General features: G+C 46.9%; 1 protein-coding gene across 1 annotated transcript; it reads right to left on the bottom strand.

Moving 5' to 3' along the window:
• Positions 1-370: 370 nt before the first annotated feature.
• On the bottom strand, positions 371-3321 carry LOC123406952 (sucrose:sucrose 1-fructosyltransferase-like). Its single transcript, XM_045099971.1, has 4 exons — positions 2836-3321; positions 2678-2686; positions 1426-2294; positions 371-1341 (listed from the first exon to the last, which is right to left on the bottom strand). Exons 1-4 carry the CDS (start codon positions 3185-3187, stop codon positions 640-642), a joined length of 1932 nt encoding a protein of 643 aa, XP_044955906.1. The 5' UTR covers positions 3188-3321; the 3' UTR covers positions 371-639.
• Positions 3322-21650: the final 18329 nt, after the last annotated feature.

A 21650-nucleotide genomic window follows, 5' to 3' on the forward strand; every position in this document is an offset into this window, starting at 1 on the left:
AGGAGCTCCTATTTTGTAAGTAGGCCCATGTCCTATAAGCCATATTGAGCCTAGTCCGGATGCAAGCAGGCCATGTTACCAAATGTGACCCCTTGGATCAGCCGAAAGTAGAGACGAGATGTCTACTCGAAATGTCCCCCCCCCCCCCCCCCCCCCTCTTTTAAAATGCCGTGCAGTCCTATACTTACAGAGCTAAAACACTCCAGATGCAACATATTGTATGGACCGAGCCAACTTTATTTGAAGTGGAAAACCTTAAAAACAGTTTAACTATCTTCAGATGTTTAGAAAATATACCTGATGGCTTTCTCTAAAAATACAAAATACAAAGATTGCATATAAAATGGGTAAGAAATTAGACAACTTCAACTTCGAGATGTTTGCTTGTATTTTGTGGCATCCATGCCCTTTTAATTCACCCATAATTGATTTACAAGTGACGAACATCATCATCATCAACACCATAGTCCTTTTATGAACATCATCTAATTCATCTTACTAAAACCAAAACTAGAACAAGGAACATAAATCAAGATGATAGGTAGATGAGTGGCTGGTACTCCACCACTATGTGTCCAAGAGAAAAAGGAAGCAACAGACCGAACAAAAAAAATTCAAAACTTGTTGTAAGCGATCAGTCTAATCGACGAGTACCAAGTCGTCGTCTGTGAATATCTGGTTGTACGACGAGTCCATGTCGTGCACGACGAGCTTCTCAGCGATGACGGCGGCGCTGGTGGCATTGTTGAACAGGTAGACCCCCGCCGCCGCGTAAATGGCCTCCGTCGGGTACGCCCTCGACGTCGCCGTCAACCTCCCGCCCATCACGAAGCTCTGCACGATGGAGTGATCCACGAGCACCCTGACGGAAAAATCCTCGCCGTCGAGCACCGGCACCGTGCTACCCACCACCTCCTTCGCCACATCGGTAGCATGCGACGACCGCAACTCATCGTGGCAGAAGTGCGTTCGAAGGCCGCCGTCGAGGCCCTTGGACACATAAAAGTACACCGCCGTCTGTTCGGTCAGGGCGGCGTTGGCGAGGACGAGAATGCCGAAGGGGCCAAGTGCGCCGCGGGTGGCAGCGCCGCCGTTGGTGGTGCAGTTGTAGCCGACGTCGGCCTCGTTGAGGGCCTCAATTGTTGAGGCGTTGAGGCGGAAGGATGCCTCGATGTCGAGTTGGGAGGTCTGGTGGAGGGGGAGGGAGACGACGGAGCCGGCGCCGACAGTGATGCCGCTCAGATCGGTGGTGTTGATGCGGAGGGTGTCGAGCTCCTCCACCGGCCATTGGATGAGGTTCGCCCGTGTCTTCTCGTCAAGCTCCACCGTCCTCGGAATCGACTGCAAACACATCACACACCATTAATCCAATATAATCCAACGGTGCAGCAAATGACGACTAACAGTGATGTCGATGATGGTTACCTGGAGGTTGGCCCAGCCCTTGGCGGCGTCGGCGGTCCAGGAGTCGGTCTCGACGACGTACCCCCACACGATCCGCCGCTGCTTCACGGGGTCGTAGAAGGACTTGGACGCGTCGTACCTGCCATAGTCGTAGCGCAGGGCGACACCGAGCTCCAGCCCGGCGTCGATGGGCGTCCATGTGTTGGCCGCCGCGTCGAACCTCCCGAGCGCGTAATAGTCTCGCCGGTCGTCGTCGCTGCTCTCTTTCAGCACGTACAGCACGCCCTCCGCCGTCGAGTTGTACATGTCGCTGGCCTTGCGGCCGCCGCCCACGGCGTACATGTCGATGCACTCGTACATGCCGGTGCCGGCGAGGCCGCGGTACAGGTACCCTGGGATCATCTCGTAGCTGACGAAGTCCTTGGTCTTGTACGTGAAGACGACGCCGGAGTGGTCGGAGTCGTTCTTGGACCCGATGATGATGCGCCACGTGTTGTCGGAGCTGTCGAACCACGCCGTCGTTGGGTCGCGGTAGTCCTTCATGCCGATGCCGGGCGGCGGGAACACGACGGGGTTGGCCGGGTGCTTCACCCATTCGCGGAGGAGGGGGTCGCTTGGGTCGGCGGCCTCTGCGAGGCAGGTCACCTGCGCGAAGGTCTCGGTGTTGCCGGTGTAGAGGAGGATGACCCTGCCGTCGGGGAGCACCGTGATGGAGCCGGTGAGGACGCCCTCGATGTCGTACCAGTGGTCGGGCACCATGGCCAGCGGGAGGTGGCGCCAGTGGACCATGTCCCGTGACACGGCGTGGCCCCATGAGATGTTGCCCCATCCAGTGCCCCCGGGGTTGTGCTGGTAGAAGAAGTGGTACCATCCTCTGTAGTACACCGGACCTGCAGAGGACGACGATGCATTTCAGCGAAAATGGTCTTCTAATCCTGAGCATATATGCACCCGGATAAACGGTAAATCGATACTCCAAAATGGTCTGAAAACTAGTCTTTTTGAAGCATCAATTTTATCTTTTTTTTGCCCTGACCTCCTCAAATCAAATATAATTTCACCCTGAGTTTTCGTACGGAGGTAAAACATTCATCAATGTTCATAAAAAAACAATCCAGAATTTGTTGATTTTTTTCTAATATTTACTGTTCAACCTGGTGCAATTTGGAACTCTGTCTGAGTTTCAGTTCATATATTCCGCACAGGACACAGAATTACTGAACATGAATAATCGATTGGGAGGATTCGGGGTGGAGCGTGTAGTAGTACTAACCGTTGGGATCTGCACGGACGTCGCCGGAGAATGCCACCGGCGGCGAGCAAACAGGAAGCAGAGGCAGGAGGTCAGTTTCTGGATCAAACCACGCCCGAGAAAATAATACGGAAACCGAATCTGAAAATTTTAGTCCCACGGATGAACTCGGTCAGTACCGTTCATGTAGTTCTTCTCCGGCTGGAAGTGGAAGCCGGTGCGCTGCCACTGCAGCATGGCGTTGCTCCACGGGTAGCCGCCGTTGCCGGAGTAGGTGCCCGGCGTCTTCTCCGACACGCCGTGCTCCGACGTAGCCGGTACGGAGGAGGCCACCGCGTCCGGATCCACCCGTCTGGCCCCAAAGACCGCGGCGGCGACGACGAGCATCGCCACGGCCGAGGCGGCCAGCGCGGCGGCCCACGCGCGCCACCTCACGCCGCCGCTGGTCGGCCGGTCGTCCTGGCCGTTGGCGTCGGCGAAGGGCAGCGGCTCGTACGTGCCGGGGATGAGGATGCCGCGTGACGATGCCATGGCGCCGCCGCTCGCCAGGAGAATCCCGTAGGAATTTGGTGCTAGATTTTTTCACACCGACGGTGGGTGGTGGGTTGAGTGGGGGCGCGAGGGAGATTTATACACGAGCTTTTCTTCACACAAGAGGGAGATTTGTAGCTGGGGTTTGGGTTTAAAGATGGGAATTTCAATAGGAGAAACACCTCACGCTTAGAGCATATCTAACCGGACGCCTCAAACAATCCCTCGTACCGATCGTGGGCGTATCCGATCAATGATCACATAGAAGAAAAGAAAAATAAATATAATTCAACCGGACCCTTCATATCATCCTTATACATCCTTGTTGTTTGCGAACCATCTATTCATCTCAAATATAGAAATAATATGAGGGCTCGCACGCGTCCGGTTAGTCCGTCATGCAGGACACGCCCCCACCTCAGACCACATTTTCTTTTTTATTCACATTTTATTTTTCTCTTCTTCTCCATCGATCACGTACAGATGATGAGACATATGAGAAGAAAAATAAAAAATTGTGTCTACGCGAACAGATAAATAAAAAACATGTCCAATCATTGACCGGACTCGTTCGCAAGCATTTAGGGGTTATTTTTGCTATGTCTGCTGATGCTCTTAGTTCACATAGATATCCAAGGAAACAAACCAACTTTTGTGCAAAGTGTTAAAAAACAAGTTCCATGCATGCTTTTAAAAATGACTTTATAGAGCATGGATATTTTGTTTTATCGTTGTTAGGGCATTAACTTAACCTTTTTCAAGAATTTGCCGCCTCATCTGCCTTTTGAAGATTGCATGTCCCAGAGATTATCGCTAAGTAAGTTAAGAAGGAAACAATGGTTGTTTTGTAAAAGGGAGTATGTAGACGCAAAAGGTGACCACTGTCATATGGTCCTCTGTGTTGGCTCCTCAGAATGGGTGGATGATAGCGTGGGTCTATATCCTGGTTTTGTCGTCGCATAAGATTTTTGTCAAGAGGTTATGATCAACTACATTGATTTTTTTATTTTGGCCAAGTCTTCTGGTTTTAATTTCATACCATATATATGAAAGGCAAACAATGCCTTGACTTTATAGTGTATTTACCAAAGTATCAGTATCATACATAGTACTGAAAACCATATAAGCCGAATGCATGTCGACAGCCAGATGTGATGGGCAATGGTTACTTTTCTTAGCCATCGATGCATGTCGAGAGCCACCAACCGGGATTAAGTGAGTGCATGCTCCAATCAATCACGCAGCAGCACACATGTGGAGCAGCAGAATGCCGGGAGATCCAAATAAAATCAGCAATAATAGTGTAGCCACACTACAACAGAGGAAGCACAGCCATGGAATGGAATCAGCAATAATAGTTCGCTCACTCGTCATATCATTTACTCCTTCCATTCCTAAGCATAAGTTTATATAGAGGTTTTATTAGAAAACTGCATACAAAATAAAATAAATGAATATACATTCTAAAATATGTCTATATATATATTCGTATGTGATTTTTTAATAATTTTTTTATAAAAACGTATATTTAAAAACGGAGGGAGTACTATATCAAAGAGGCTTTCACTCTCTTTGTTTCATACATCAAAAATGCTAGACGTACGGATAATTACGGATGTTTTACAGATCCTTCTCTCCCCACAACTAATCTTCCCCCCCCCCCCCCATTTTCATGGTGGGGTCGGCTTCCATCTAACAACCAATTAAATCTGGATACACCAGCTCATCCGTAATCCTTTGTAAAATATTCCCGTATCCGTAGCAAAGCTCTTCATACACAGGGGAGGCTGCTGCTCCGTCGCTCCGGGTGAGCCGTGGCACACCGTACACGTGTGCGGAGCGCATGGTGGCCGACGCTGACTCGGCTGTGCCACAGCCGTGTATTGTATGTCATCTTTGATCAGAATTTGGCTTTCGTCTCACTTTCTACGGAAAGCAACAACTGAACAAAACATTCCGTTGAACCATGCAATGCAAGGTGATGAGGTAGCACTGCCAGCCACAGCACCGATCCATGATAGTGGGTTCACGCAGCGCACGCGATACTATCGAAAGAAAGCATATGAAGCACTGAATACAACGTTCAGCAGGGGATCATGGTATGCGTACAGTCAAGTTTTGTCAAACATATATACCTGTCTCCGTGGAGACCGAGAGTGAAATGGCACCAACTAGGAAATGTATACGCAGAGGATCATGGTACGTCCATAGTCAGCCAGCAATGAGCTAATTAAACCCTATATCATTTGGTTAAGATGCAGGCGTGTACATACATAGATCCATTATATGATGATACCACAAGTACAATTCTATTCCTCTGCAAAAAAAGAAAAGAAAAAAAGAGTAGAAGTCTATTCCATGGACTAGGATCGCCGGACGGACAAAATAACTGTTCTGTCCTTAATACATAAAGAATTGCATAAAATAAACTCGCCAGGAAAATATTTTACGATCTGATTCTTTTAGAAACACCACATCCCACGGCGTTGCTGGTCAACTAAGAAACGCCGATCTACCTCGCGTTGTTGGACAACTAAGAAACGTCGTTCTACCCCGCGTTTCCACGTGAAACTGAAACGCCAAGGACGTTGGCGTTTCTTCGGTCGATATTTGTTTATGCCCCACCCTCCTCGCGAGCCAGTTCTCTCGTTCTCTCCTCCTCCAGGCCGCCACCACCAGCAGCAGCACGAGAAACACCTCTCTCCTCCCCCCGATCCCTCCTTCGATCTTCCTCTTCGCTCAACCATTTTTGCGGATCTTTGGGGCAAATCGAAGAGGCCGGTAAGCTCCTCCAATCCCTCCAATTACTTTTTTGCAATAGCTTTGTATTTTGAAGCATTTTTTGGCACTAGGTGCAACCTAGGTTGTCAAGTAAAACAAAATTTGGTGATGATTTAGTTGTTTAGTATAATATGATTTAGTAGTAAGGATGAGGGCTGGCCGAGGATGAGTGCATTGCGAAATATGATGTAAATTTGTGTATTTTCTATAGTTGCAAGTGTGATGGTGAATGCATATTACTTGATTGTTATATTTGCTATGTGTGTAGGGTAACGTAGCATAAATTCAAAATTTTCCTACGCATATTCAGATCTTCCTATGGAGAGACCAGCAACGAGAGAGGGGTAAGAGCATCTTCATACCTTTGAAGATCGCTAAGCGGAAGCGTTGCTAGAACGCGGTTGATGGAGTCATACTCGCAACGATTCCGATCTAGTGCCGAACAACGGCACCTCCGCGTTCAACACACGTGCAGCCCGGTGACGTCTCCCGCACCTTGATCCAGCAAGGAGGAGGGAGAGGTTGGGGAAGAAGACCAGCAACACGACGGCGTGGTGTTGGTGGAGAGACGAGGTCTCCCGGCAGGGCTTCGCCAAGCGCCGGCAGAGAGGAGGAGGAAGAAGTGCAGGGCTGCGCCGAGGGAGAGGGAAAACCGTGTCCTCCAAAGGCCAAAAGTGCCCACTATATATAGGGGAAGGGGAGAGGGGGTGCCACCCCTAGGGTTCCCACCCTAGGGGGTGCGGCAGCCCTCCCAGATGGGGTTTGTGGCGGCCAGATGAGGGAGGAGGGGTGGCGCACCCCTCTGGTGGGCCTAAGGCCCACCTAAGTTAGGGTTCCCCCCTCTCCCCTTTTTTCTGGTGCACATGGGCTGGGTGGGGGGCGCACTAGCCCACTTAGGGGCTGGTTCCCTTCCCCACTTAGCCCATCTAGCCTCCCGGGGTCGTCACCCCCTTTCGGTGGCCCCCCGGGACCACCTCCGGTGGTCCCGGTGGTCCCGGTACGTTACCGGTGATGCCCGAAACACTTCCGGTGTCCGAAACCATCCGTCCTATATATCAATCTTTACCTCCGGACCATTCCGGAGCTCCTCGTGACGTCCGGGATCTCATCCGGGACTCCGAACAACTTTCGGCAATCTCGTATAACAATTCCCTATAACCCTAGCGTCATCGAACCTTAAGTGTGTAAACCCTACGGGTTCGGGAGACAGGCAGACATGACCGAGACACCTCTCTGGCCAATAACCATCAGCGGGGTCTGGATACCCATGGTGGCTCCCACTAGCTCCACGATGATCTCATCGGATGAACCACGATGTCAAGGATTCAATCAATCCCGTATACGATTCCCTTTGTCTGTCGGTATAGAACTTGCCCGAGATTCGATCGTCGGTATACCTATACCTTGTTCAATCTCGTTACCGGTAAGTCTCTTTACTCGTTCCGTAGCACGTCATCGTGTGATTAACTCCTTAGTCACATTGAGCTCATGATGATGTTCTACCGAGTGGGCCCAGAGATACCTCTCCGTCACACGGAGTGACAAATCCCGATCTCGATTCGTGCCAACCCAACAGACACTTTCGGAGGTACCCGTAGTGCACCTTTATAGTCACCCAGTTACGTTGTGACGTTTGATACACCCAAAGCACTCCTACGGTATCCGGGAGTTGCACAATCTCACGGTCGAAGGAAAAGATACTTGACATTAGAAAAGCATTAGCATACGAACAATACGATCTAGTGCTAGGCTTAGGATTGGGTCTTGTCCACCACATCATTCTCCCAATGATGTGATCCCGTTATCAATGACATCCAATGTCCATGATCAGGAAACCATGATCATCTATTGACTAACGAGCTAGCCAACTAGAGGCTTGCTAGGGACACATTGTGATCTATTCATTCACACATGTATTACTGTCTCCTGTTAATACAATTATAGCATGAACGATAGACGATTATCATGAACAAGGAAATATGATAATAACCATTTTATTATTGCCTCTAGGGCATATTTCCAACAGTCTCCCACTTGCACTAGAGTCAATAATTTAGTTACATTGTGATGTATCGAACACCCATAGCATCATGGTGTTGATCATGTTTTGCTCGTGGAAGAGGTTTAGTCAATGGGTCTGCAATATTCAGATCCGTGTGTACTTTACAAATATCTATCACTCCACTCTGGACATGGTCCTGGATGGAGTTGTAGCGGCGCTTGATGTTCTTCGTCTTCCGGTGAAACCTGGGCTCCTTGGCTATGGCAATGGCTCCAGTGTTATCACAGAAGAGTGTCATAGGACCCGACGCGCTTGGAACCACTCCAAGGTCGGTGATGAGCTCCTTCATCCAAATTCCTTCATGAGCCGCTTCTGAAGCAGCTATGTACTCCGCTTCACATGTAGATGCTGCCACGACTTCTTGCTTGCTGCTGCACCAGCTCACTGCCCCACCATTCAACACATATACGTATCCGGTTTGTGACTTAGAGTCATCCGGATCTGTGTCGAAGCTAGCATCGACGTAACCCTTTACGACGAGCTCTTCGTCACCTCCATAAACGAGAAACATTTCCTTAGTCCTTTTCAGGTACTTAAGGATATTCTTGACCGCTGTCCAGTGTTCCGCACCGGGATTACTTTGGTACCTCCCTACCAAGCTTATCGCAAGGTTTATATCAGGTCTGGTACACATCATGGCATACATTAGAGAGCCCACGGCTGAAGCGTAGGGGACAGAACTCATCTTCTCTCTATCTGCTGCCGTGGTCGGCGACTGAGTCTTACTCAATATCATACCTTGCAAAACTGGCAAGAACCCTTTCTTTGAGTTTTCCATATTGAACTTCTTCAATATCTTGTCAAGGTATGTACTCTGCGAAAGACCTATGAGGCGTCTCGATCTATCTCTATAGATCTTGATGCCTAATATGTATGCAGCTTCTCCAAGGTCCTTCATTGAAAAACTCTTGTTCAAATAGGCCTTTATGCTCTCCAACATCTCTATATCATTCCCCATCAATAATATGTCATCCACATATAGTACGAGGAAAGCTGCAGAGCTCCCACTCACTTTCTTGTACAGACAGGCTTCTCCGTAAACCTGTATGAACCCAAACGCTTTAATCACCTCATTAAAGCGAATGTTCCAACTCCGAGATGCTTGCACCAGCCCATAGATGGAGCGCTGGAGCTTGCACACTTTGTTAGCACCCTTAGAGTCGACAAAACCTTCTGGTTGCATCATATACAACTCTTCCTTAAGGTTCCCGTTAAGGAACGCTGTTTTGACGTCCATTTGCCAAATTTCATAATCATAAAAGGCGGCAATTGCTAACATGATTCGTACTGATTTCAGCTTCGCTACGGGTGAGAAAGTCTCATCGTAGTCAACTCCTTGAATTTGTCGAAAACCCTTTGCGACAAGTCGAGCTTTGTAAACGGTTACATTACCGTTCGCATCAGTCTTCTTCTTGAAGATCCATTTATTTTCTATGGCTCGCCGGTCATCGGGCAAGTCCACCAAAGTCCATACTTTGTTCTCATACATGGATCCTATCTCGGATTTCATGGCCTCAAGCCATTTGTTGGAATCCGGGCCCGCCATCGCTTCTTCATAGTTCGAAGGTTCACGGTTGTCTAACAACATGATTTCCATCACAGGGTTGCCGTACCATTCTGGTGCGGAGCGTACCCTTGTGGACCTTCGCGGTTCAGTAGTAACTTGATCCGAAGCTTCATGATCATCATCATTAACTTCCTCTTCAGTCGGTGTAGGCACCACAGGAACAACTTCTTGCGCTGCGCTACTTTCCTGTTTGAGAGGGGGTGTAATTACCTCATCAAGTTCTACCTTCCTCCCACTTACTTCTTTCGAGAGAAACTCTTTCTCTAGAAAGGATTCGTTCTTGGCAACAAAGGTTTTACCTTCGGATCTAAGATAGAAGGTATACCCAATAGTTTCCTTAGGGTATCCTATGAATACGCATTTCTCCGCTTTGGGTTCGAGCTTTTCTGGTTGAAGTTTCTTCACATAAGCATCACAGCCCCAAACTTTAAGAAACGACAACTTAGGTTTCTTGCCAAACCACAGTTCATACGGTGTCGTCTCAACGGATTTAGACGGTGCCCTATTTAAAGTGAATGCTGCAGTTTCTAATGCATATCCCCAAAATGATAGCGGTAAGTCGGTGAGAGACATCATAGATCGTACCATATCTAATAAAGTGCGATTACGACGTTCAGACACTCCGTTGCGCTGCGGTGTGCCAGGCGGCGTCAGTTGTGAAACGATTCCACACTTCCTTAGGTGTGTGCCAAACTCGTGACTCAAATATTCTCCTCCACGATCAGATCGTAGACATTTAATCTTTCTGTCACGTTGATTCTCAACCTCACTCTGAAATTCCTTGAACTTTTCAAACGTCTCAGATTTGTGCTTCATCAAGTAGATATACCCATACCTACTCAAATCATCGGTGAGAGTGAGAACATAACGATAACCACCGCGAGCTTCAGCGTTCATTGGACCACACAAATCAGTATGTATTATTTCCAATAAGTCGGTTGCTCTCTCCATTATTCCTGAGAATGGAGTCTTAGTCATCTTGCCCATAAGGCACGGTTCGCATGTGTCAAATGATTCAAAGTCAAGAGACTCTAGCAGTCCATCAGTATGGAGCTTCTTCATGCGCTTAACGCCGATATGACCAAGGCGGCAGTGCCACAAGTATGTGGGACTATCGTTATCAACTTTGCATCTTTTGGTACTCACACTATGAATATGTGTAACATCACGATCGAGATTCATCAAGAATAAACCATTCACCAGCGGAGCATGACCATAAAACATATCACTCATATAAATAGAACAACCATTATTCTCTGACTTAAATGAGTAGCCGTCTCGCATTAAGCAAGACCCTGATATAATGTTCATGCTTAAAGCTGGTACTAAATAACAATTATTAAGGTTTAAAACTAATCCCGACGGTAGATGTAGAGGTAGCGTGCCGACGGCGATCACATCGACCTTTGAACCATTCCCGACGCGCATCGTCACCTCGTCCTTGGCCAGTCTCCGCTTATTCCGCAGTTCCTGCTTTGAGTTGCAAATGTGAGCAACAGCACCGGTATCAAATACCCAGGAGCTACTACGAGCGCTGGTAAGGTACACATCAATAACATGTATATCACATATACCTTTAACGTTGCCGGCCTTCTTGTCCGCTAAGTATTTGGGGCAGTTCCGCTTCCAGTGACCTTTTCCCTTGCAGTAGAAGCACTCAGTCTCAGGCTTGGGTCCGTTCCTTTTCTTCTTCCCGGCATCTGGCTTACCGGGCGCGGCAACAGCTTTGCCGTCTTTCTTGAAGTTCTTCTTACCCCTGCCTTTCTTGAAACTAGTGGTCTTGTTGACCATCAACACTTGATGCTCCTTCTTGATTTCTACTTCTGCAGACTTGAGCATCGAGTACAACTCGGGAATGGTTTTATCCATCCCTTGCATGTTGTAGTTAAGCACAAAGCCTTTGTAGCTTGGTGGGAGAGACTGGAGGATTCTGTCAATGATAGCATCATCCGGAAGTTCGACTCCAAGTGAAGTCAGACGACCGTGTAACCCAGACATTTTGAGTATGTGCTCACTGACAGAACTGTTCTCCTCAATCTTACAGCTGAAGAACTTGTCGGAGACTTCATATCTCTCGACACGGGCATGAGCTTGAAAAACTAGCTTCAGCTCTTGGAACATCTCATATGCCCCGTGTTGCTCAAAACGTCTTTGGAGCCCCGTTTCTAAACTGTATAACATGCCACACCTGACCAGAGAGTAGTCATCACTCCGCGCTTGCCAGACGTTTAGAACGTCCTGCGCTGCTGCGGGAGCAGGAGGGTCACCTAGCGGCGCATTAAGGACATAAGCCTTTTTAGCTGCTTCAAGGATGAGCTTGAGGTTGCGAACCCAGTCCGCATAGTTGCTACCATCATCTTTCAGCTTGTTTTTCTCTAGGAATGCGTTGAAGTTGAGGTTGACGTTGGACATCTACAATATTTATAAAGACAACTTTTAGACTAAGTTCATGACAATTAAGTTCATTTAATTAAATTAAGTATGAACTCCCACTTAAATCGACATCCCTCTAGTCATCTAAGTGATACATGATCCATGTTGACTAACCCGTGTCCGATCATCACGTGAGACGGACTAGTCACCATGGTGAGCAACTTCATGCTGATCGTATTCAACCATACGACTCATGTTCGACCTTTCGGTCTCTTGTATTCGAGGTCATGTCTGTACATGCTAAGCTCGTCGAGTCAACCTAAGTGTTTCGCGTGTGTAAATCTGGCTTACACCCGTTGTATGCGAACGTTAGAATCTATCACACCCGATCATCACGTGGTGCTTCGAGACAACGAACCTTCGCAACGGTGCACACTTAGGGGAATACGTTCTCGAAATTTTAAGAGGGATCATCTTATTATGCTACCGTCGTTCTAAGCAATAAGATGTAAAACATGATAAACATCACAATGCAATCATATAGTGACATGATATGGCCATTATCATCTTTGCTCTTTCGATCTCCATCTTCAGGCATTGCATGATCATCATCGTCACCGGCGTGACACCATGATCTCCATCATCAAGATCTCCATCATCGTGTCTCCGTGAAGTCGTCACGCCAACTACTACTATCACTACTACTACAGCTAACCGTTAGCAATGAAGTAAAAGTAGTAAGCACATGGCGTTGCATCTCATACAATAAATTAAGACAACTCCTATGGCTCCTGCCGGTTGTCATACTCATCGACATGCAAGTCGTGAAACCTATTACAATAACATGATCATCTCATACATCATACATGCAACATCACAACTTTGGCCATATCACATCACATGTCAAACCCTGCAAAAACAAGTTAGACGTCCTCTAATTGTTGTTGCAAGTTTTACGTGGCTGATTTGGGTTTCTAGCAAGAACGCCTTCTTACCTACGTGACATCCACAACAATGATATGCCAAAGCTATTTACCCTTCATAAGGACCCTTTTCATCAAATCCAATCCGACTAGAGTAGGAGAGACAGACACCCGCTAGCCACCTTTATGCACGATGTGCATGTTTGTCGGTGGAACCAGTCTCACGTAAGCGTACGTGTAAGGTCGGTCCGGGCCGCTTCATCCCACAATACCGCCGGAAAAGAATAAGACTAGTAACGGCAAGCAAATTGACAAACCATCGCCCACAACTTTTGTGTTCTACTCGTGCATGGAATCTACGCATAGAAAACCTGGCTCGGATGCCACTGTAGGGTAACGTAGCATAAATTCAAAATTTTCCTACGCATATTCAGATCTTCCTATGGAGAGACCAGCAACGAGAGAGGGGTAAGAGCATCTTCATACCTTTGAAGATCACTAAGCGGAAGCGTTGCTAGAACGCGGTTGATGGAGTCGTACTCGCAGCGATTCCGATCTAGTGCCGAACAACGACACCTCCGCGTTCAACACACGTGCAGCCCGGTGACGTCTCCCGCACCTTGATCCAGCAAGGAGGAGGGAGAGGTTGGGGAAGAAGACCAGCAATACGACGGCGTGGTGTTGGTGGAGAGACGAGGTCTCCCGGCAGGGCTTCGCCAAGCGCCGGCAGAGAGGAGGAGGAAGAAGTGCAGGGCTGCGCCGAGGGAGAGGGAAAACCGTGTCCTCCAAAGGCCAAAAGTGCCCACTATATATAGGGGAAGGGGAGAGGGGGTGCCACCCCTAGGGTTCCCACCCTAGGGGGTGCGGAAGCCCTCCCAGATGGGGTTTGTGGCGGCCAGATGAGGGAGGAGGGGTGGCGCACCCCTCTGGTGGGCCTAAGGCCCACCTAAGTTAGGGTTCCCCCCTCTCCCCTTTTTTCTGGTGCACATGGGCTGGGTGGGGGGGTGCACCAGCCCACTTAGGGGCTGGTTCCCTTCCCCACTTAGCCCATCTAGCCTCCCGGGGTTGTCACCCCCTTTCGATGGCCCCCCGGGACCACCTTCGGTGGTCCCGGTGGTCCCGGTACGTTGCCGGTGATGCCCGAAACACTTCCGGTGTCCGAAACCATCCGTCCTATATATCAATCTTTACCTCCGGACCATTCCGTAGCTCCTCGTGACGTCCGGGATCTCATCCGGGACTCCGAACAACTTTCGGTAATCTCGTATAACAATTCCCTATAACCCTAGCGTCATCGAACCTTAAGTGTGTAGACCCTACGGGTTCGGGAGATAGGCAGACATGACCGAGACACCTCTCTGGCCAATAACCATCAGCGGGGTCTGGATACCCATGGTGGCTCCCACTAGCTCCACGATGATCTCATCGGATGAACCACGATGTCAAGGATTCAATCAATCCCGTATACGATTCCCTTTGTCTGTCGGTATAGAACTTGCCCGAGATTCGATCGTCGGTATACCTATACCTTGTTCAATCTCGTTACCGGTAAGTCTCTTTACTCGTTCCGTAGCACGTCATCGTGTGATTAACTCCTTAGTCACATTGAGCTCATGATGATGTTCTACCGAGTGGGCCCAGAGATACCTCTCCGTCACACGGAGTGACAAATCCCGATCTCGATTCGTGCCAACCCAACAGACACTTTCGGAGGTACCCGTAGTGCACCTTTATAGTCACCCAGTTACGTTGTGACGTTTGATACACCCAAAGCACTCCTACGGTATCCGGGAGTTGCACAATCTCACGGTCGAAGGAAAAGATACTTGACATTAGAAAAGCATTAGCATACGAACAATACGATCTAGTGCTAGGCTTAGGATTGGGTCTTGTCCACCACATCATTCTCCCAATGATGTGATCCCGTTATCAATGACATCCAATGTCCATGATCAGGAAACCATGATCATCTATTGACTAACGAGCTAGCCAACTAGAGGCTTGCTAGGGACGCATTGTGATCTATTCATTCACACATGTATTACTGTCTCCTGTTAATACAATTATAGCATGAACGATAGACGATTATCATGAACAAGGAAATATGATCATAACCATTTTATTATTGCCTCTAGGGCATATTTCCAACAATGTGTTCATCTTAAATATTATTAATTTGGTACTTGTGGATTTAACATTTATAGGTAAAAAATGTATTATGTTGAATCCTAAAAGTATTTGTTCCTATTATTTAGGATGTTTGAGCCTGATAAATATGCAAGTCTTGATGATTTCTACGAGTAGAAGCATCATGCGGTGCTAGTGGAAAGAGGGGAGGTAATTATCCGGGCCTTGATGATTATCTTTCTATATTGGTTGATTTTTATATTGTGACAAGTTGAGAGAAGTAACATATTATGCGTTTTTGTTTGTTTAGGTTCCTCCACTACTTCGGTTGAGGGGGCACAACCCGAATGAATCTCTCGTATATGACCGTCGGTACGAGCCTTATTTTAGAAGAATGGATCTTCTTCACTTTGTGCTCAACTTTAAAGGCACACCACCATGGTTGAACTCCACGGCCCTTACGGCCCTTACGAACCGTTGGAGGCTGGAGACGCACTCTTTTCACCTTCCTCTTGGTGAAATGACCATAACTTTGGAGGATATTGCTATGATCACCGGACTTCCGATCGAGGGCAGGGCTCTTACAGGAAAGATGAGGTCTGATGGGTGGCGACAACGGATTGCAACATTGGGTGGTGTTGAACCTGAGCCGTGGACTCATGAAATCAGGAAGGATCCTAGGCAGTCCGACGTGTTGTTCTCGTGGATACAGAAACATTGTCGCAGGTGCCCAAAGGATGCTAGTCCGGATGTTGTGGAGAGGTACGTCAGGGCTTACCTATGGAATCTTTTGATCCAAATGGTGTTTTCGGATGGCACGGGGGACACAACCTCGTGGATGTTCTTGGATCCTCTTCGTGACTGGGATGTTAAGTGGAGTTGGGGGTCGGCGACACTAGCCGTCTTGTACCGTTAGGTACTGCTTACTATGATGCATTTTCATTATATTAAATCGGTATTTGCGTGTGGTCGTTTAACGTGTGTGCAAATCTGCAGTTGGATGGAGCATGTATGAGGAGTAAGCCAACGTCTATTCTTGGTGGTTTCATTTGGGCCCTACAGGTTTGGATGTGGGAGCGTATCCCTGTAGGCCGTAACGTCACCCTTCCTTCGGAAGAACCTTGGAAGTATCATTTTGATGGGGATGAGGAGCGGTACACCACTATCGCACACACATGGGCTAGTGTCCAATGGTCGAGTATTGCCGCCATGGGGCGGTACAAGGCATACATAAGCGAGCTTGACATGTTGACTTATGAACTTGTAATTATCCAAATGTTTTGACATCTTTTCTGAATTTGTTTCGTGCATGGGCGAGTGACTTGTTGTGATGTAGGTCAATTGGAGGTCGTACACGGTACTTAGGCAGTTTCCTCTAAGCAATATGTGCCTTCGTGATGAGCATCTTTGGCATGTGCGGTGCCCAATGATATGCTTTTTTGCGGTCGAGCGGCATCTGCCTCATCGTGTTTCAAAGCAGTTAGGAGTCCAACAACGCAGCCCGCCCGATCACGTTGAGACAAGTGTGGTGCTACATAAGTACCACAAAAAAAGGAACTGATGTATTCTTCTAATGCTTTGTAGGACGAACCGACAAAACAATAAGAATGTCATCAGTTGGGAGGAACACCATATTATGTAGGTGGACATGTGGAATGCTCAAAGGAATGCTCGAGTTGAAACTGATCAAACACCCGACACTAACGAGGCGGCATATTTAAGGCGCTTGGAGTAGATTCGCAAAGAGTACAGAGTTATCCACAAGGGTGCTTAGACTCGTTCAAATTGCTTGGACGTAATGCCAAGTGAGGTTGCTGATGTTACATTCAACAACTCTATTAGGGAGACAATTGGAGCGTATCTTGACTATGGCCCTCTCCATGACCGAGTGGTACGTCCCTCTTTTGTATTTCTTTTGAAATATGAATATGTGTCATTTCTTCATGGGTGGTGTGTCACATATGTTTTATCCAAGGCACGGAGCTATGGAGATGTATCAACGATAGTAAGGTGGTGCTTGGTCGTGCCCCTGGTCCAGAAATGGACGGGCTTGTTAGGAGTACTCTGCAGGTTAGATGCCTTGTTAACCATTGCTTTTTTCATAGCTCTTTTACCATATTCACATGTCAATGTCTTTTCCTTGTGCAGAAGGTCGTCAATTGATGCCGCACACTAGCCGCTTTACTATCTTGCCACGGTGGTTCATCCACCGATGTGCGGGCACGTGCTCAGTACATAATTGATGTGGTTTCTTTCGCTCGCCCGTCTTCCAGCCGACCACGTGCTTCTTCCACTCGTCCATCTTCTAGTGGAGCTCATGGTTCGTCGAGCCGAGCACATATTAAGGAAGATGAAGAAGAAGAGGAGACATACAAAGAGGCGGATCAGGACTACATGGAGCTTGGGGCTTCGCAGACGGAAGACGCTCCGCAGCTAACTCAACCTACTCAGTCGACAGAAGAAACACGCCGAGCTAGCTCAAGGAACATCCGACGTCCTTCATGGCAGAACACTCTAGAGGGTTACTTCAACAAGGGCAAGATCCCTGCGAAAAGAGGGAAGAAGTGAAGTGATGACCGGTGCTTGTCATGTGTTAACTTGCTATGCTTTATGTTGTTTGAACTTGTCATGTGTGAACTATCTATATGTAAACTATTTATGTCGTTTGAACTTATCATGTGTGAACTATTTATGTTGTTTCAACTTGTCATGTGTGAATATATGTTATGATGTTGTTAGTATACATGCTGTGATCTTCTGAGTTTGATGATGGTTGTGGCAAAACAGTGCAGAAACAAGAAGCACAAACGCCAGGGTCCATGGCGTTTCAACGAGAGGCAGTAATGCCAGAGTCGATGGTGTTTCCAGTCCACATAGAAATGTTGCTACGCACTCTCTCTGGTAGGTTCTGTTCTAAAGTAACGCGGACATTTCTTTACAGTGCTGCAACGCCAGGGTCAATGACATTTGCATCCCACATGTAAACGCCAAGGCCTTTGGCGTTTTAGGAGTTCAACTCACATTACAGAATCATAGGCTACATAGAGGACCAAATCTTTTCAGATAAAAGAATCATATCATATATCACACACAACAGAATCATAGCTCACATAGAGGACTAAATTAAAGTTCAAACATCACATAGCGATTAAGAGTAACACAATGGATTCCATGGCAATTTAGAGTGCACATAGAGGTCCACCACTAAACGAATGTTCAAAGATCACATAGCGATGAGCAGATTCACAATAAAGTGCACAACATGATGAGAACAATGTTGCCCTATTGTGCAGAGCAAGGTCCAGGTCCCTTTCCCTTCTTCTTCTTCCTCTCTTCTTCTCCTTCTTCTTCCTCCTCCCTTTTCCTTATGAGACTTGCCTCGTGAACCACCTTCTCTATGAAGCACTTGTGCTTCCTCTCTTTCTTTGTCGCCTCCAAAGCCCAAAGTTTCACAATTTTCTCTCAAAAATCCTTCAGCCGTTTCTCTTCAGCCATCAGACACTTCTTCTTCAGCTTCTTCTCCATATCAAGGCCTCGACATGTGATTATCCATTTCTCCTTTTGCCTCTCTTCATACTCCTCTTCCTTCTTATTCTCTAGAGCGCCTGCCTCCTCCTCTCACCTTCTTGACAACCTTCTCCCATCACCCCGGCATCTCACCTCCCCCCGTTGTGTCCTCCACCCGCTTCATTGTTGCTTTGTTGGGTTGAGAAGCCGCCATATCTACAAAAAATTAAGACATTAGTTAGTAAGGAGAAAAAAACATGAAGAAAATGTACAACATGACAATAATATTGAAATGTATCAAACATACGGAAATGGTCCTTCTAGGTATCCGAACATTCCTCTACCACCATCCGAACCTCTACCCATAAAATCTCCTCTACGACCAGCACTACCACGAGCACTTGAACCACCACGTATACATCCGCCGGATCATCGGCCCACACCAAGGCCACCACTTGAACCACCACATCTACCACCGCCGGATCCTCGGCCCACACCAAGGCCACCACTTGAACCACCTCTACCACCAGCACTTGAACCACCTCTGCCACCCCCTTCACTAGTAGAAGCATTGTGACCTTTTGAAGTTTTGTTTGTTTTGCAAGTCCTCTTATTGTGTGTCATTTCATTTCAATCACCGCATTGGTTCCTATCACGTGGCTCCATGAAATGTTCACTACCAAAGTCTCTGGTGCTCATGAGGTCATCCATATCATTCATGTATTGCTTTGTTCTCCTTCTACCCTTCGGTTGTACCATGATCTCTGGATCCGGCCTAATATTAGGGCAGTGATACTCTAGCCACTATGATGGGTCAAGAAAAGGGTGGAATCTGGACGCCTATGTTAACTTATGAGTTTGCAAGTTGAATTCATGCAACCTCACAACTACACCATCAGAGAAGGGCAAATTCCTCGTGCGGCATGCCGTCATCACGTGCAAGGTTATTTGTTTCTGGTATTTATAACCGATGAATTTCGAGGTTAGCTGACGGTGTGTCGTCGGTGCTTCATCGGTCGGCGGTGTGCATTGGTGAGTGGCTTTGCAACTACTTATCTTCCACCAACCATCTTTCGTGAGTCTTCCATTGACTTTCCATTTGCATTTTTCTACCTCGCATTTCACGGTGTATCGCTTGTTGCAGTCCGAGTGAACAACTATGAAAGGCCTGTAGTGTTTGATGGCATACTCACACAACCACATCTTGAATTCTAGCATGTGTTTGAACATCAAACCTTTCTTTAGGTAAGACATAGGAATCGCGTCGGGTGTGCTACTTGGGAATATTCTAGCCTCAATTGCATTGCTCATGCCACCGTCGACTATAGCCTTATCTGCAAGGCTAACAATACAAAACAAGGGAACTTTGTGATCCCTACCGGTGATTTTTGTATACCACTCCGCTTCTTTCTCAGTGAAGCCATCCTCGTCCAACTCATTCACCATGCCTTCATCATCCGAGTCATCCACACAAGCACGCTGATAGACAATGTCAGGATCCATGTCATCATGCCTTACTTGAGCCTCTACTTCACCAACAATGTTGTGGTGCTTCTCATACTCTCGATCGGAGTCATGACCATCATCTTTGATCGGTGCACTACCTCCGAGCTCATATTGGGGATACTCATTGGCTTCCACTCCAACTTTATGCTCAACAATAGGTGTCACACTACTAATCGAGCTCAAATCATCTACTAAGGTTTGGTTCAAGTCAACATGAAAAAGAGGATCCTTGAAAACCATACTTGCAAACACTTCGAGTGACTTGACTACCGATGATGCAACAACCTCCTTGTATGCAACCCAGTGCAAATTGGACTTGATAGGCATTGTCTTCATTCAACACTTGTGTGCCGACCCAACATCATATCTTCCAAATAATTCAACTTGGTCACTTGGATCAACCCACTTCAATCTTATCCGATTTTCTTCGACAACCTCTTCATAAGTAGGACTCTCAACAAATATCAACACTTCCTCATACTTGTCAACAATATCAACATTCATGAAAGCCTATTTGTCAATATAATGAATACTCACAATCTTGTCTATCTAAAAAGGGAACAAAAGTACCAATGCTAAGTATAGCACATTCCTAACAAAACAACTAAGAAACATCTATGTCCATCGAAATTAAGCTTTACCCAAACCCTAACCCTAACCCTAAATCTTAACAATAAGCATAACCCAACCAATACAATGCAACATTATTGGAACAACTATACTCGTTAGTATACACTAAGAACATCATATTTGGGATTAATGTTCAAAACTAGGGTTAGAAAACACATGAACAAAAAACCACCCAAATAGACAAATCCAACCAATAAAAATTTGTGATATGATGGAAATTACCTCAAGGAAAGAAATGACACCGGATCCATGGACCAAACCAATCCTTTTGGAAGGATTTGAGAGGGGACAAGTGGGGAGACAAAGGGGAAAGGGGGTGGAGCTCGGGATAGGTCAATAGGGAGAAGAGAGTGAGTGGTGAGTGATGGGTGAGGCTGACCCCTAATAAGTATCTCAGGCAGCATCGCCAGGGACCATGGCGTTTCACGAAAAGGTAGAAACGCCACATAACTTAGTGTTTACAAGAAGAAGAAACATGGGGTAGAACAACGTTTCTTAGTTGACTAGCAACACGAGGTAGATCGGCGTTTCTTAGTTGACCAGCAACGCTGTGGGATGTGGCTTTTCTAAAAGAGTCAGATCGTAAAATACTTTTCTGACGAGTTCATTTTATGCAATTCTTTACATATTAAGGTCAGAACGGTGATTTTGTCCTCGCCGGACGGTCGGCCACGGGCCACAAGTCTAGGCAACGATCACAATGGTGTTGATGCAAATACTATTCCCTTCGTTTCTAAATATAAGTTTTTTAAGGGTTTTATTAAAAAACTACATATAGATGCATATAGACATATTTTAAAATAAAGATTCATCCATTTTATTTTATATTAGTGTTTTTTTTTGCGAAATTTTTTGTATGTAGTGTTTTAGCAATGCTACACATACATAAGTTTACATGGATTTTACAAAGAGGTGGATTTTGATTGGAGATTAAGGGGAACGAGGGTCCCATCCCCTTGAAAATCAGGGGGGAGTTGTTAGTTAAAA

The sequence above is a fragment of the Hordeum vulgare genome, chromosome 7H, assembly GCF_904849725.1.
Source record: "Hordeum vulgare subsp. vulgare chromosome 7H, MorexV3_pseudomolecules_assembly, whole genome shotgun sequence".
Lineage (NCBI taxonomy): Eukaryota > Viridiplantae > Streptophyta > Magnoliopsida > Poales > Poaceae > Hordeum > Hordeum vulgare.

Coding starts and splice junctions, on each gene's coding strand:
- LOC123406952 (XM_045099971.1), bottom strand. CDS start 3,187: ATGGCATCGTCACGCGGCATCCTCATCCCCGGCACGTACGAGCCGCTG. Junction 1,342..1,425: donor AGGGCTGGGCCAACCTCCAG/GTAACCATCATC, acceptor ATGTGTTTGCAG/TCGATTCCGAGGACGGTGGA.